Below are 14,804 nucleotides of genomic sequence, written 5' to 3'. Positions count from 1 at the left end.
AGAAGGCAATTTACGAGTGGGCACCTTGCCAATCAAACACAAGTCAATACGGATTCAAGGGCGGTACATTTTGAATTGAAATTGTGTATACGTACTGTAAATAAGATTCTTTCACTTTTATTCATTACGGTCCCTTTATACCTCTTAATTTTCGTCATGGTTATTTTGGGTATTTCTTTTTTCTACATTCTCACAGCACTGGAAAGGGAGAAGCTCTCCAATTTCGTTGTACAATTGCATTGTAAAATGACAATAAAGGGCATTATTTTCTAAAATACTATTCACACACATACGCGGAAAGCCATTGTCTCATCAAAACTGAAACATTTTTCTAATTCTTTTACCTCAAATGGGTACATGTTAAAAGAAAAAAATAGTAGTTATTTCGTCTACAGGTTTATTTTTGCTCTTTTTTTTCCCTTACTTTCCTCCAGCTCAGACTTGCTTTTCTCTTCCTTAATTCCAGCTTCACAGGGCTAAATCCTTTTATCATATTGACATTTTTTCCAGGTGCCTTCCTTTCTCCACTCACTTTTAGTATTGACAAACTACATGCTTTTGGGAGATCTACCATTTTATTGGAGGTAGTTAACGTTTCATCCACACGTGAAACCGTGAGACATTGATAGCTGGCGCGTTACTTAGCAACAGTCTCCAATTTATTTAAAAAAAAAAAAAAGGGCTGCATTTAGATGTGTAAACTCATTGAAAGAAAAAATAAAGAGGGTGTATGCGATGCAGAATATTCACAATGACAGGATGTGGAATGGCGGAATTAAAAAACGAGAAAGGAAATAAAGTGTGTGTGTGTGGCTTGTTTGCAATGAATGGGAGAGATCCTGACCAAGCAACCAACAGCCCTTTTTATTTTAGTTACTGGAGCTGTTTGCATCATGCATGTGACAAACTGAATAATGAAATGGTCTTCAACTGGATTAATTACCCTGTGTTATCTAATTTAGTGACATTGTGTGTGTGTGTTTGTGTAAAACGTGCCCAGAAGCAATAAAAGATGGGAAAGGACACAGCAGCTGCCTCGTTGTATGCAGGAAAAAAAAAAGTGAAAATTTCAACCTGTCAATAACATCACAGAGGCTGAAACATTCTCTTTAATACAGCACTTTTGTTAAGTACAATTCAGTTGTAATCGTTTAGAACTGTTTCTTTTCCAATATTAACTTAGGTACCAATTTTATTGAAGGCATGAGCAATATATTGAATTTAAATGGTGTTTTTATTTCTATATTTTCTATATATGTTACATTGTTACGGTGGCTTATGGTATTAGAACGCCTGCCTTATTTATCATCAAGATTTGGTCCTGCTTTTTAATGTTGGTACTTGGAAATTAGTCCTGTATTTTTAGGAGGGGTGACTGTCCGTGTGACATTTGTGAATCACGACGCAAGGTTCAGAGCACTTGTCGCCCTCTGCTGCCCACCTGCTTGTATTACAACAACAAAACTTCAACTGACCCCATTGCGTGTGAAGACAAAACCAAAAGTATTCTGTATTGCTCCACAGTGACTTAGTAGGGATGATTGTCATCGGTCACATTTTCAACTTTAATATTATAGTCTAGTGTGCAATATATAAAAGAGAAAACATGTCTCTCATTGGATATTAATGAGGACAGCATTCAAATAACTATACAGGTGGTTTGAATGCACCATTCAAAAGCACCTGTAAGAAGACATGTGCAAATTGACAAGGGGTTGTCACAACTCGTACACACATTGTAAAGACAGAAAAAAAAAAAAAAAAAAGCAGAATTCAAGTCACGCTGTCATCTACAGCCTGCAAACAAAGCGAGCGGATCCGAGTTGGGATTTGGGAAGGGGCGTCGGCGGTGTTTATCGACTCGCACCTTCTCCCATCCCCGCGTGCCGGCGCTCGTCGCGCGAACGGTTCAGAGCCAGCTGCATGGCCCAGATGCTGAGAGGCCTCATATAGGCCAGCGAGCGGTAGATGGCCTTCTCGCAGTAGGCTTCGGGCGTTTGGAAGGCCATGCCCAGCCTTTCCCACACCGTGCGATAGCAACCCTCGGCCGTGCGCATACCTTGCGCCAACATGCCCTGAGAGGGCAAAAGAAAAAAAAAAAAAAAAAACAACATTTCAAAACAGTTATCGAATGTCTCATCCATTGTTTTTACACTGCTAGCTTAATGCTAACATGCAAACGAAGCGCACCGATGCGACTTTACAATCTTTTAGTCGACGAATATTAGAACGTAATGGGTACAGGCCCCAGAGGAACAATCTAACAATCCTTGGAGGCGGATGTACTTTCAAAAAATGTCTAATATTGTAGTGGAAGTCTTGCTGGCCTGTTCCCACACACTGAACTGCAGCGTTAAACCGTGGCGCGTAAAACGTTTTAAGAGTTGCTACTACGTTTACCTCATGGATCATGGTGGCGGCCAGTCCGTAAACCACCCCGATCCAAACCTCGTCCGACTGGACGCTGGAGCGGTCGGGCACGCCCTCGGGCCGCATGCCGTTCACGGCGCCCATCTGGCCGCCGCCGAAGCTCATCACGTTCAAGTCAAAAATGGACCGGAGCGCGGCCCTGATGTTTTCCTTGGGGAAGACCTGGATGGAGGGAGGAAGTGAAAACGTTCTGCCCCGACATCTCGCAGCGTGTTAGTTACCTGGAAGTCTCCTTCGCCGAGCCCGGACGCTCTCAGGAACCATTGGCCGGCACACTGGTCAGACATGATGCTGTTCGAAAGGTCCCGCCCGCTGCTGTCGTAGTTGTAGTACTTGCCTAAAAGCACAAACGATTTAGGGATTCTTCCAAACGAAGTTGTCCTTTGCTGTATGATGACAGTTTGGGCTGTCTAAGTTACTAATATTGACAAATTATTAGGCCGGGCATCCATCAGGGATTGATTCCAAGCCCCCAGGAATTTTGGGTTTTACCGTTCCACAATAGTTTCTCAAAAGCGACGCTGCCTCTGTCCAAGATGTCTCTGTAGCGCTGTCGGGCTTCTTGGTTGTCGAGCAGAGTGGCCATTTTGCACATGACGCACAATGAGGCCAGCCACAGCCCGCCGCAGTACGCACTGCAACACAGCAGGGGGACGTTGACGCAATCTGGACCCGAGACTACACTCGGAATGTCGGTCCAAGCTGGAAAAAGCCCAATTTCCTGTTTCGACGCAACACTTTTACGTTAAACTTCTACCGATACTGACAAACAGGCTTCGTCTCCTCTGACCTTGGTCCAGTAACTGTCCAGCCGTCATAAGTCTGATCAGCAAAGCCAGAGTTCTCGATCAGGCCGTCTCCATCCAGGTCAAACTTTAACTCTGACTCCATCACTGCCTAGCAGAGTGAGCGCTCATCAAATCTCAGGGGGGGAGGGGAGGGGGGGGGGGGGGGAATCTTAAGAGAGTAAAGAAAGTAAGGGCAGCCATACCTGGCAGATGGGCCACATGTCATGCAGGTACTGCTGGTCCTGGGTGAGATGATAGTCCCTGTAGACCTGCAGGACAAACTTGAGGTTCAAGTCCTTCCAGTAGGCTGTGTCGTGAATGAGATAGGCGTTCACCCTTTGCCACGGCTCGTCATCTACAAAACAAGACGCAGCAGCGCCGGCCGGCCGGCGTGGGGTTAAGCTCTTCCTGGCACAACACGGGCTCCCTCGAAGCGTACCTGCTTTTCAAGTGGATTTTTTTTTTCTTCCCCATCCAGTAGCCTACATTTGTTAAGTTTGTAACTTTTAAAGTAGCATATACACTTGAAGGGTGTCATTATTCTACCTGGATCTCCAATGTCGTGAGGCACCACGTTTTTGGCCTTGACCGCAGCGCTCCGGCCGCTCATCAGATGCAACCTCTGCGTTAAATCCTGCTGCACCACACTGCCGGCTAAAAGGAGACGGGAGTTAGTCAAGCGGCTACAATCTTAGCCTCGCCACCTCGCACCAGACGAGAAGATACAAAAATCGTACCGATATCGTACTGCACACTCAAGGCGAGTTTGGGCCACAGCATGATGAGAGCAAAAGAAGCGTAGAAGTGGACATCGTACGTGTTGTACATTCGGTATTCTTGACCTGAGTGGGAACAAAAAGCGAGCGTGAGGCGACCCGCCGAGCGCAAAGCGGCTTCGGGAAATTGCTCCCCGCTGACCTTCGAGGTAGGCGAAGCGGCCGTACTCTTTGACGACGGGCGGCTGAGCGGGCAGGCCGCCGTCTTCGCTGCGAACACCGCCGCTGACGTCGGCGTCCTCCGGCAGTTCCGTCCACACCGTCCCACCGTCGGTCACAAAGTACAGCTCGTTGAACAGAGCAGACTTGTACCAGGCGGGAAGCGAACTAGAGATGGAACGTACGTGAACACGTCTTCGCTGGCGCCATTTTCTTGGTACAAATGAGACGCTCGCTCGCTCGCCAAATGACGGCGGAGGGCAAGGCGGCGCCAAGCACCTGTCCTGCAGTACGTCCGCTTGCCACTCCTCAATCTTCTTCTCCCACGCTTTGTAGTGTGTCAGGGCGTAATGACTGAGTGAGGGCGCCGCGTCCCCTTTGCTCCCGAAATAACGGGTGTATCGCCTGGAAGTGCAGACAAATGCCTTGCTAACGTGGGAACATGCAGAATGATGCGCTGGTCTTTTTTTAGTTTTTAACTGTAAGATCAGTCGTCAAAAATGACCCATATTGGGTATAAACGTCATTACCCTGTTCTTTAACTTAACAAAATATGAGTATAACAATACTACTTTTGTAATGGCATCCACTCTAGAAAACAAGTGCATTGAAAATAACTCTGAGAAAGTGACCCGAGAAAACGTTTCGGGTTATTTTATCTATCTATCTATCTATCTATCTATCTATCTATCTATCTATCTATCTATCTATCTATCTATCTATCTATCTATCTATCTATCTATCTATCTATCTATCTCTCTCTCTATCTATCTCTCTATCTATATGTGTATATGTGTATATGTATATATCGATCTATATATATCCATATATATCTATATATATCTACATCTCTCTCTCTCTATAGATATATATATAGATATATATAAAATATAATACATAAAATGTAATATAATATATAAAATGTAATACAATATAATCCACAAAAGGACCCAATTGTTGGAGAAGTAAGCAACCCCAAAAGTTGTGTCTGTCCCTTACTGAATCAATTTTGTCTTGATTTGTACAGATGACCCAATTTTAAGTTGTTTTCTTCCGTGTATACAAAACAACCCAATTTGGGGTATGAAGTACACTTTTTGTGGCTTATTCATTTGACCCGACGTTTGGTGTTGAATGAATAGTCGGGTTCGTTTCTTTTTGGACTTACTTTCGACCCTCATGGTTTCCAAGTACATTACTGGTGCCCTTCCCTTTTTTACCTGTGGTGGCGCCGCTCGCGAGCGCCAAAGGTGATGACAGGCATGTCCCACGCCAGGCAGAACTCCAGCGTGTTGCGGCCCCGCGGCGACACGGAGCAGCTCGCAGCCAACGCCGCCGCCACCTTCTCTCCTTGGGCCGTCGGCGGGCTGGAGCCTGCGGAGAGGACGCATCTTTGGGTTGCTGAGGCTCCATTTAAAAGAGCGACGCTCTCACTGATCGACGCTAACCCGTGGGAGATTCCAGCCGTCCGTCGGCGATCAGATCGCTCCACAGGTCGCTGCAGGTTCCCTTCGGACTGAACGCGGTCTGATGGCTGACTTCCCTGTTGGGCTGAAAATCAAAAGACGATGATGTCAAATTGCCACCAGCAAAAAAAAAAAAAAAAAAGAAAAAAATCCACTTCCGAAAAATGTCCAACCTGCTCCGGAGCAGCGATGCATAAGGTATAAGGGTTCACTGATGTGCAGTGATGTAGCAAGACTCCCGACACGGCCTCGCCCTGTTTTGGGAGATGAAAAGGTTCATTCCAGTGGCCCCCGCCTTTGTCGTCCTTGTGCCCGGAGCCGTTGAGCATCGTGAACATGATGGTGACATCCAGAGCGTAATCATTCTTGTTCTCCACGTCCCAGATGAACACGACCACCGGCAGGCAGGAGTCCTGTCACAAAGCAGACGCTCAGCGGTGGGTAAACAATTCCGACTGAACCATTTATCGTTTTGTGACTTCAGACAAACAATGCAATTTTTGTCAAAACAGTTTTTTTTTTGGGCCAAACACAAAGATGGAGGAGACAAACTACACATAGTCTGACACTTACAGAACTTACACTACTGCACAAAGTTCATGTACACGACTCCACACTTTTGATTGGGGGGGGGGGGAATCGTTAAATACCCTATTTACACGTAATTGTGTATTTTTACATGATCTCGATTTATACAGTTATGTTTGTAAACATCACGGCCCAAAGTTAGTCTTGCAATGGCGACAATATCTTTCAGCCTGTTCGGCTCACCTGGTAGTCGTGAGGAATGACGGGCGAAACCTGCCTGCAGGTGAGAGTGACATTTTGCCCCGGGAGGTGGTAGACGGTCCAGGCCCGGGGGTACAGGGCATGGTAGTAAGCGTACTCGCCGCAGTAGCCCCAGTTCCAGCCCTGCAGCCGGGGAGGCCGCTCGACGCAGAGCACCTGTTGGTAAAGCGTCTGCCCGCCGCGGCGCAAGCACACGGTGAACTGAGGACGACAAACCAGAGCCTTGTCTCACGACCAGCAGGGTTGCTACGTCCGTTAGCTTCTCCGGGAACTCGTCGACTACCTGATTGGCCGTGACGCTCTTGTAATGGTACATCCCGGGCGTCAGCTGCCACCGACAGAACTCCCCCCTCCAACCTCTGGTGATGGTACCTCCCCCGATACCTCCCAGCGGCGCACCTGCCGGATGGGCCGACAACTCGAGTTGAGCCGATGCATATGAGAGAAAAGCGCATGAAACGCAAATTCAACATGAGACCGACCCACCGTAAATCTGCCGTAAAGGCAGCGCGCGAAACATGTCGATGAAAGGCGCCTTCTTTTCCACCTGTGTCTTTTTGTACCACCATTTTAGATACCTGCATCGGAACAATGGAATGGCACACCATCAACAACCATATCGAGCAGGGGTGTCAAACTCATTTGTAGTCCTCGTTTCCCTCGGAGGGACGTCTGCTATATACAGTATAGGCTACAAAACAAACGGATGAATAACTCGTTTGGAAATGAGAGATTAGTCAAATCGAACGAATGGTAATAAAATTGCAGGCATTTGATTTGTTTGTTGTAAAAGTGAAAACAATTTGTTATTTTACTAATGACACAAATTCAATGGGGGCCACAAATAAAAACCAAACCTCCGTGTGAGCAAAGAGGAAAATTGAGAAACAGAGGTTGGAGACATTTGCACGGCTTTGTCGGTTAACACTTTGCCTTTCGGCTATAACGCAGTTTTTTTCCCCCCAGTACGCGGGCAAGTACAAATGAATGATTTGCAGCTTGTTCGGTGTGCCACCAGGGGACAGGATAACACATACATTACAAATCTACAAAAGTCACATTATTGTTAGCCATTCTTTGCAGAGGATAAAGAATATATCCCTGTGAGTATTGTAAATTTGGTCATCCTGTGTTGCAGGGTTACAACACTGATGCTATATGTTAGCACTCGGACTCGAGCTTCCCCATCTCACCTTGATGCATGAAATGCTCGGCTGAGAGGTGAAACGGATTCAGGTTGCAGTGGCCAGACAATACACAATCTCTTAATATCCATCGGGACACGTTTACCAACACATTGTTAAAGTGAACTCTTGATAGGTGGGCAACTTTTAAGACCACTATTGGTCTCCCTTGAACACAGTGTCCAAAGACTCCTTCCTTCAAACAACCTGCCACCGATGCAATGATTAACAAGTGTTGCCGTGGCAACAAAGGCCACCACGCCCTGGAGATTGCAATTTACACACAGCACCCAGTTAAACTGGCCTGGAAGCAGGTTATTGTACATTTTACAGGGCACGTGGATGATATCATGCATGACCGAAGCCCAATTGCATGAAGTGAAGAAGGGGAGGGGACATCTTTAAGTGTTGATATAAAGCCCAGGCCACAGTAGGTTCCGCGTGCTGCTGAGGATAATGAATTGATTTTCCACAGTACAACGTGCATTCTTGCAGGCATTCACTAACTACAAAAGCAGTGTTGCAAACTTGGCTACATTTCTGACTCATGTGGTGCCTAATTTTCAAAAGATGAATTGGCAATTTCATTCCTGCTAACAAATAGAATAATTTACATCTTTTTTTTTTTTTTTTTTACCCCGTTGTAATGGTTCCGTTTTTGGTTTGGACCACAAGAAGTCAGAAAATAGACAGAGAAAAATTAATGATCAGTCTTCTTTCATTAGGAAATACCAAAATCTGAGATTTATCATTGAGAGGTTGCAATCTGAAGTTGTGGGCAATTTAAAATTCAAAAATACCTCAACATTATTTATTAATCATGGACTGACTCACTGTTTAGTGATAACTTATAGTGATATATTCTAAGATAAAAATACCTGATCCCAAGGCCAATGTGCTCCACAATATTCTCTAGGGACACGTCCTTTGCTTGGAAAGGCTTCCTCTTCTCCTTGAACTCGTGGGCCAAACAGATACGCCACCCGGCCGTGGGAACGCCGTGCCCCATCTCCTTGGGCAGGTACCTGCTCATGAGCTCCGCCGTGGATCTGTCCCCCCAATCTTCAGTCATTTTGTTGTTGTGGTTGTCAGTCAGAGCAGTTGAGCAGCGTACGGCTACAAAATGAGGCTGTCGCTACCCTTTGTAAACAAAGAGTGTTTATCATCGAGTCAGCCCGATTCCTCGGACACACCAACCGGTTTCCACTCGTTTCTGGGTCAGGGGCAAAAAGCTGATGACGCCGCCTTTAAATTGGGGGGGCTACGCCATTATAGACTTATTATAATTCACATTGGCGGTCGGCCGGGGCTTCTTTGTGCAGCCTCGATGCCGCCGGATACCCTACGACAGAAAGAGCGACAATAAAACGCTTCTGTCAGTCAGCGCATATTAAAGAATCAAATGAAAGCGGTCTTTAATTTGCACGATTAGCAATTTCATTTTTGGCATGAACAAGGGATACATTGTCAAAAACCACACGTACCTTTGAGTAGAACAGGAAGCGTTCCGTGCACAGCAGACTCTGATGAAGTGGGCACGGCCAAATAGCCAGGAAGTCACAACCGTGTCTGACAACACGCAAGAAACCGAGACAATGTTCAATAAAGATTTTCAAAAAAAAAAAAAAACAGAGAGAGAGAGAGAGAGAGAGAGAGAGAGAGAGAGAGAGAGAGAGAGAGAGAGAGAGAGAGAGAGACGAAAGAAACAGGGAGCCCACAGCCAACGGCTAAACCATGTTTGACTTGAACAGGGGGGCGTAAGGAGTTTTCTCCATACTGGTTAGCATATTCTATCAGCCACCGGTATCATGACAAGCAGGTGTGTAGGTTATATAACTTGCATCCCACCAATCAAGTTTGAATAAGTTTTTGATGCCTCGGAGGTGAAAGTGAAGGAATACATAAAAAGCCGAAACCCCGTAAAGTTACCATAGCAACACGCCGTCTGCGCTGCGAGTTACTTCTGCCACGTGACGTGCATGATGGCCAACCAAAAAACCGAGTTGTAGTTTTTATCCGTGTTTTTGTTCTCTACATTACTTGAGGTGGGACAGAGTGCGCCAGTGCGGCTTTTCACGGATTATTTTTCTTACCATGTCATACGTTTCTTACTTTTGTCCCCAAAAGCGTAGTCTTCAATGGTCTGGTTTGGGTCGACCTCGCGGACACACTTTGTTTACCGACTGCTAGCTAAACGATAGTAGGTCCGGATGAAAATAGTCTCTATGTAGAATCGAGGAGAATGTATTAAGACAGCATTCCGTTTGCTTTGTAACTCGGACGACAAACTGGAGCCTCGATTGTCCGCACCCGGACTCGACTGGGCACAAGGTGTGTGTTAAAGCTACGCGGCTAATGTAGCGTCGCTGATTTTAGCATACGTCCGTGCGCAGTCTCCACGTCCCACTCTTGTGCTTTCATTCCCGGTTATCAACTGTCTTGCAGATGATCGAGGTGGTGGCTTCCATGGCTCGCGGTCCCGTGTATCTAGCCGGCGAGCTAATGGAGTGTCTCGTCACTTTCAGAAACCCCATGTCCCACTTATCCACCTCTGCGAGCAGGTACATTCGAAAGCACCCCGGCTTGCACGTTGGCCTAAACTAGCACCGGGCTACATGTACAACCCAAATTCCAATGTTTGCTCCAATTGAATTCACGAAGTCCCAACATTTGTAATGTTTAAATGAGCTACGTTCTAGCCAATATGTATATGTAGATTCTTGTTTTTTTTTCTTCTTTATCTAATTAGATTTCAACATATGTTTTGCCATGTCAATCTAAGCTGCTTAGACAAGAGCCTTCAAAATCAGTTGTGCAAGCCCATGTAACTAATTCGTATCAGCAATAGGAATGTCTCTTTCGCATTGTCAGACTTGACTGAGGGTCCACTCACCAAATGTACACCCCACCACGGATTTTCCAGTTGTTTTTGTCTCCACTGTGCCCCAGTGAGATGTTGGCCTGGGCCAGCGCCCAGATCCACTGCCAGTTTCACGCCAGTGAGAGCAGAGTGAGTCTACCAAGCCGGGGCAACAAGCAGGACGTCCAGGCCAGCAGCAATACGGTCCTCGTTCCGAGCAGAGGTCGTTGAGCAACAACGCCAAGTTGTCATGTGTTTTTTTTTTTTTTTTTTTTTTTTTTGTATTGCGCTGGACGCTAACCAGACATCCTCATATTTTCACCAGGCGAGCGAGGCCAATGCGTTCTGGATACGCCGCCCAAAATCCTATTCTGTGACCTGTGTCTGGATCCAGGAGAGAGCAAGACTTGTGTGTCAATGTTACATAAAGTAAAACGACACGCTTTCACAATATTTGTCATGATGGGCTTCGGTTTTGTGTCGCAGATTCATACAGCGAGGTCGTACCCGTCGATGGTCCTCCCAGTTTCCGCGGCCAGGCGGTGAAGTATGTCTACAAACTGACCATCGGGTGTCAGAGGGTCAACTCTCCCATCAAACTTCTTCGAGTTCCCTTTCGAGTTTTGGTTCTGCAAGGTGGGACAATCGAATGAACGAACGAACAAACAAACGAATGAATTCATTCATTCATCAACAAACAAATAAATAATTGTTGGCCACATTCGCATCAAGTGACCAATGTGCGCTCGTCTGAATGATGCTTCTACCTTTTGATCCCGTCATGACCTGCAGGCATGCCAGAACCCTCGTTTGCTCAGGACGAGGTAGTGTCCCCTTCGAACCCGTTCCTGGAGGAAGAGGAATCCAGCCGGAGGGACGCGCGACCTTTGGAGCGAGCGCTCGACGTGCTCATGGTTTCCACGTCCAAGCGCTGCCCCCGTGAGTTGTACCGCTTGCCGTGCAAATGAAGTGACAAATATTCACGTGTAAATTTGACCGTCTCCAGACGTGTTCAACATCACCAACGTGCGAGGGAAAGTGGCAAAGTTTTGCATCTTCAAGACCATGTACAGACTTGGAGAGGACATCGTCGGCACGTTCAATTTCTCCGAGGGTGACATTCCCTGCTTGCAGGTACTTTGGAAAACTTGCGGCGCAGGGGTCCTCGACAATACACTGGCACAAAAATGGGAACGAAATTTCTTGAGAAGTGAACAAACGCTTTTTATTGTATTTTTTCTTTGTCTTTTGCCAGTATTCGGTGAGCCTTCAGAGCGAAGAGGAGATTCAGCAGGAGTACCAGCGGCGCCCCGGCCAACCGCTCAGCGTGACTGGACATGGGCGGCATCTGGAGTCCTGTCTGCACACGGCCTCCAGCCACTTCTCCCTCCCTGTGCCGCTCAATGTCACGCCGGGCTTCTGTACCGACGTCGGTAAGTCCGCGCGCAAAGCGAACCTGCCAAGCATGGTCGACGCGTCTTTCGTTTGATTTTCACTCGGCAGCTGATGACAATGTGACTCATCGTTTTGAGTTTTTACATTCATTTTTGGCAAAGATCACAAATATTTTGACCAACAAAAAACTCTTCGAATAACATCAACACATTTCCTCGACAACAAGATGGCGGACTAAGCTGTATTTTCTGTGTCTAAATAAAGCCAAAATGGTGGCAAAACTCGACCTTTGTCCAAACAAAACTCTTCAACTCGCGTCCTTGGCCCACACTGGTGGCAAAGCTCTACTTTTGTCAAAAGTTAACTCTTCAACTTAATTGATTATATTTCCTGGATACCTTTCCGCCATCTCGTAGCATCCTGCTGCCAAGGAACTATATTGAAGCGAGTTGCGGAATTTCAAATAGGCCAAAGTAGTGTTTTACCGCCATCTTTCGGCATTTAGGAGGCCACGATAAACCTATAATCGGCGTCACTTTTTGTTTTTAATTGCCATCTGAAAAACGAGAGAACAACCGATATGCGGCTTGCAGTCGTGTTCCCACTTAACAAAACGTAACATTGCAGTGACCCTGAGGTGGCGGCTGCACTTTGAATTTGTCACCGCTCGGGAGCCCGCCGATCCGCCCGTCATCCATCAGAACGAGTCCAAGTCGACGGTGTGGGCCGGCGCCGAGCGTGTCGAAGTGGACACCTTCAGCTGGGACCTGCCCATCAAGATCCTGCCCACCAACCCGGCCTTGGCATCCTATGAATCCCAGTTCACGGGGACCAACAGCATTAACATTTAACTGTCAACCGAGATGAAGAAATCCTGGCCCCTCACAGTTTTGACACGTGCCCTTTGGTGTCAGATGAACCTTTTTGAATCCAGCTTCACAGCTGAAAAATAACCATTTATGTTCAATTAAAAGTGATTGACATTAGACTTGGCTTCAACATCCTGTATTTGGGAACACAATGCTTTACATTTCTTTGTATCACTCACGTTCAAGCTCGGTGGGCACAAAGCGGTCAGTTATTGTTTACAACCAAAACTTACGTTGTGTTCAGCCTTCTATGCCAGTGACAAACTGTATGGGGAAAAAAAAAATCTATAGAAGTTCCAACACAGACGCAAATTCATTCTTGTGCTGTGTTTTTAAAAAGGAAATTAGCGCTCCATATTATACACATCAAAACACTGACACAGAACTTGCTCCCTTTTCTAATAATGAGACGAAACAAGAGGACATTGGATAACATTCACAGCGAAAAGATCTTTGTTTTACTCGGTGAAGCCCCTCCTTTCTGTGAAGAAATTGACACTAAAGCTGACTTTGACTTTTCTTCACCTGCCACCCACACTCCGAGCCTCACGTGACATGGGAATGACACTTTTTTTGCTTTATTTAAATCAGAATCAATCTTTATCTGTCAAATTTGAGCATGCCAAACAAGGAATTCGACTCCGATACATCTCGGCCTCTGTGCGACATTTAGGTAGCTAACAACATTCAGGACAATACACAAACAACGCGGCATATTACGAACAATAAAAGAACACGAAATGTGAGGTATAAGGCATACAGTACCCAACAGATAACAAATATCACCAATGTTAAACAAGAATAATAACAAAATAAATAAATCAACAAAATAAGATAAATAATTAAAAGGACAAAATAGAGAACTAGAGGAAAATCCAATACAAAATCATATAACCCAAACTCGCCCAATTAGAGGTCACCAAAAATATCAAACTTAGTGTATGTCTGTGAGGTCTTTCGTAAAGAAACAAGAGGGACTTTGTCTCTCTCCATGTTAGTATATGTGCTCTGTATATTGAGAGTTTTATTCTGAAGGATGCTACTCAGGAAGCACTGCTTTTACTATTTTTGTTTGACAAATGTTCTTAATAAAAGCCAGATGTTACCCGTGTGTAAATCGGGGGCGCTGGCAAACCCACGTAGGACTTGTGACGATTTCTATCAATTCCTTGGATATAGCATCAAAAATTTTGCATTTTATTTATTTCAATTTATTTTTCCGTTGAATGGACTCAGGGAAAATTGCAGATAACAGCCACGAGAAAGAATACAACTGATTTGATCTATTTTTTCAATTGTCTCTTTGAAAGCAGTGATCGTTAGATCATAGAGCAGCACAAGAATACATTTTCAGTTTACAATGCATGCACTTTTATTTATGCATTTATCTTGATATTAAGAAACACATTTTGTTTTTAAAAGCAATTTAATTTTTTGCTGTTTGGCTGTTGAAAATGTTTTTCCTTGAAGTTACTGACAGAGCCATAACAAAATATTGCCATATTCATTTAATCATTAAAAAATGTACACTGTGTTAAGTCTTGGTTCAATAGGCTATGTGCAATAATTTCCATATGTTTTAATAAACATTGAACCGGTCCGGCCCTCGGCTTGTAGGAAATTTGTTTTTTGGCCCTCGGTGTGTTTGACTGTGACATCCCTGACTTAAAAAGTTCCGAGTTGACGCAACGATCGACGCAAGGTTCTGCCAAAAACAAATAAACAAACAAACAAACAAACAAAAAACTTCTTCTTTCCTGTTTTTTGCCGGTTTGCATTCCTCCTGATATATGGAGCATTACCGCCACCTACTGGGTCGAAGGTTATGACGAACGATTCGGCAGTTCCAGACTAAATACCTTAAAAAAAAAACAACAAACACGGTACCCTTTTCATTAGCCAGTTTGCTGTTCTCTGGTGGAATTTAATTGTGAATCAGAGCATAAACTAATATTATGGTTGATGATATTGTGATTTGCTACCTGCGTAGAAAACATTTACAAATTATCCAATCAATTTTCATTTTTTTCCAAAATGCCCGTGGCTAAAAAAAGACGTCATTACAAAACTATAATGAGAGAAAAAAAC

General features: G+C 45.1%; 2 protein-coding genes across 9 annotated transcripts; one reads left to right on the top strand and one right to left on the bottom strand.

Annotated features, from left to right (window-relative positions):
- Positions 1-1,091: 1,091 nt before the first annotated feature.
- gba2 (glucosidase, beta (bile acid) 2) lies at positions 1,092-9,228 on the bottom strand. Of its 6 annotated transcripts, none has more exons than XM_088373698.1 (19): positions 9,077-9,228; positions 8,471-8,934; positions 6,895-6,986; positions 6,692-6,807; positions 6,391-6,609; positions 5,793-6,032; positions 5,602-5,704; positions 5,374-5,527; positions 4,433-4,558; positions 4,137-4,321; positions 3,956-4,060; positions 3,765-3,872; positions 3,554-3,657; positions 3,422-3,487; positions 3,221-3,327; positions 2,923-3,065; positions 2,652-2,767; positions 2,401-2,592; positions 1,092-2,075 (listed from the first exon to the last, which is right to left on the bottom strand). In XM_088373698.1, the coding sequence occupies exons 2-19, from the start codon at positions 8,662-8,664 to the stop codon at positions 1,854-1,856; spliced, it is 2,592 nt and encodes an 863-aa protein (XP_088229824.1). In that variant the 5' UTR covers positions 8,665-8,934; positions 9,077-9,228; the 3' UTR covers positions 1,092-1,853. The 6 variants fall into 6 exon arrangements, 5 of the variants coding, with proteins under 5 accessions (XP_088229824.1, XP_088229980.1, XP_088229742.1 ...); XM_088373854.1 differs by having other exon boundaries at positions 3,554-3,573; XM_088373616.1 differs by having other exon boundaries at positions 3,422-3,657.
- Positions 9,229-9,295: 67 nt separating this feature from the next.
- Positions 9,296-12,833, top strand: rgp1 (GP1 homolog, RAB6A GEF complex partner 1). Of its 3 annotated transcripts, none has more exons than XM_088391636.1 (9): positions 9,296-9,411; positions 10,038-10,153; positions 10,542-10,675; positions 10,778-10,861; positions 10,939-11,088; positions 11,245-11,391; positions 11,459-11,586; positions 11,708-11,885; positions 12,475-12,833. In XM_088391636.1, the coding sequence occupies exons 2-9, from the start codon at positions 10,038-10,040 to the stop codon at positions 12,696-12,698; spliced, it is 1,161 nt and encodes a 386-aa protein (XP_088247762.1). In that variant the 5' UTR covers positions 9,296-9,411; the 3' UTR covers positions 12,699-12,833. The 3 variants fall into 3 exon arrangements, with proteins under 3 accessions (XP_088247762.1, XP_088247755.1, XP_088247772.1); XM_088391629.1 differs by lacking the exon at positions 9,296-9,411 and adding an exon at positions 9,529-9,923; XM_088391646.1 differs by lacking the exon at positions 9,296-9,411 and having other exon boundaries at positions 10,464-10,675.
- Positions 12,834-14,804: the final 1,971 nt, after the last annotated feature.

This window comes from Syngnathus floridae, chromosome 1, assembly GCF_059516105.1.
Source record: "Syngnathus floridae isolate MCC-2025c chromosome 1, RoL_Sflo_1.0, whole genome shotgun sequence".
Lineage (NCBI taxonomy): Eukaryota > Metazoa > Chordata > Actinopteri > Syngnathiformes > Syngnathidae > Syngnathus > Syngnathus floridae.
Note: the sequence above shows the minus strand (reverse complement) of the source record. Positions and strands in the feature narration are given on the sequence as shown.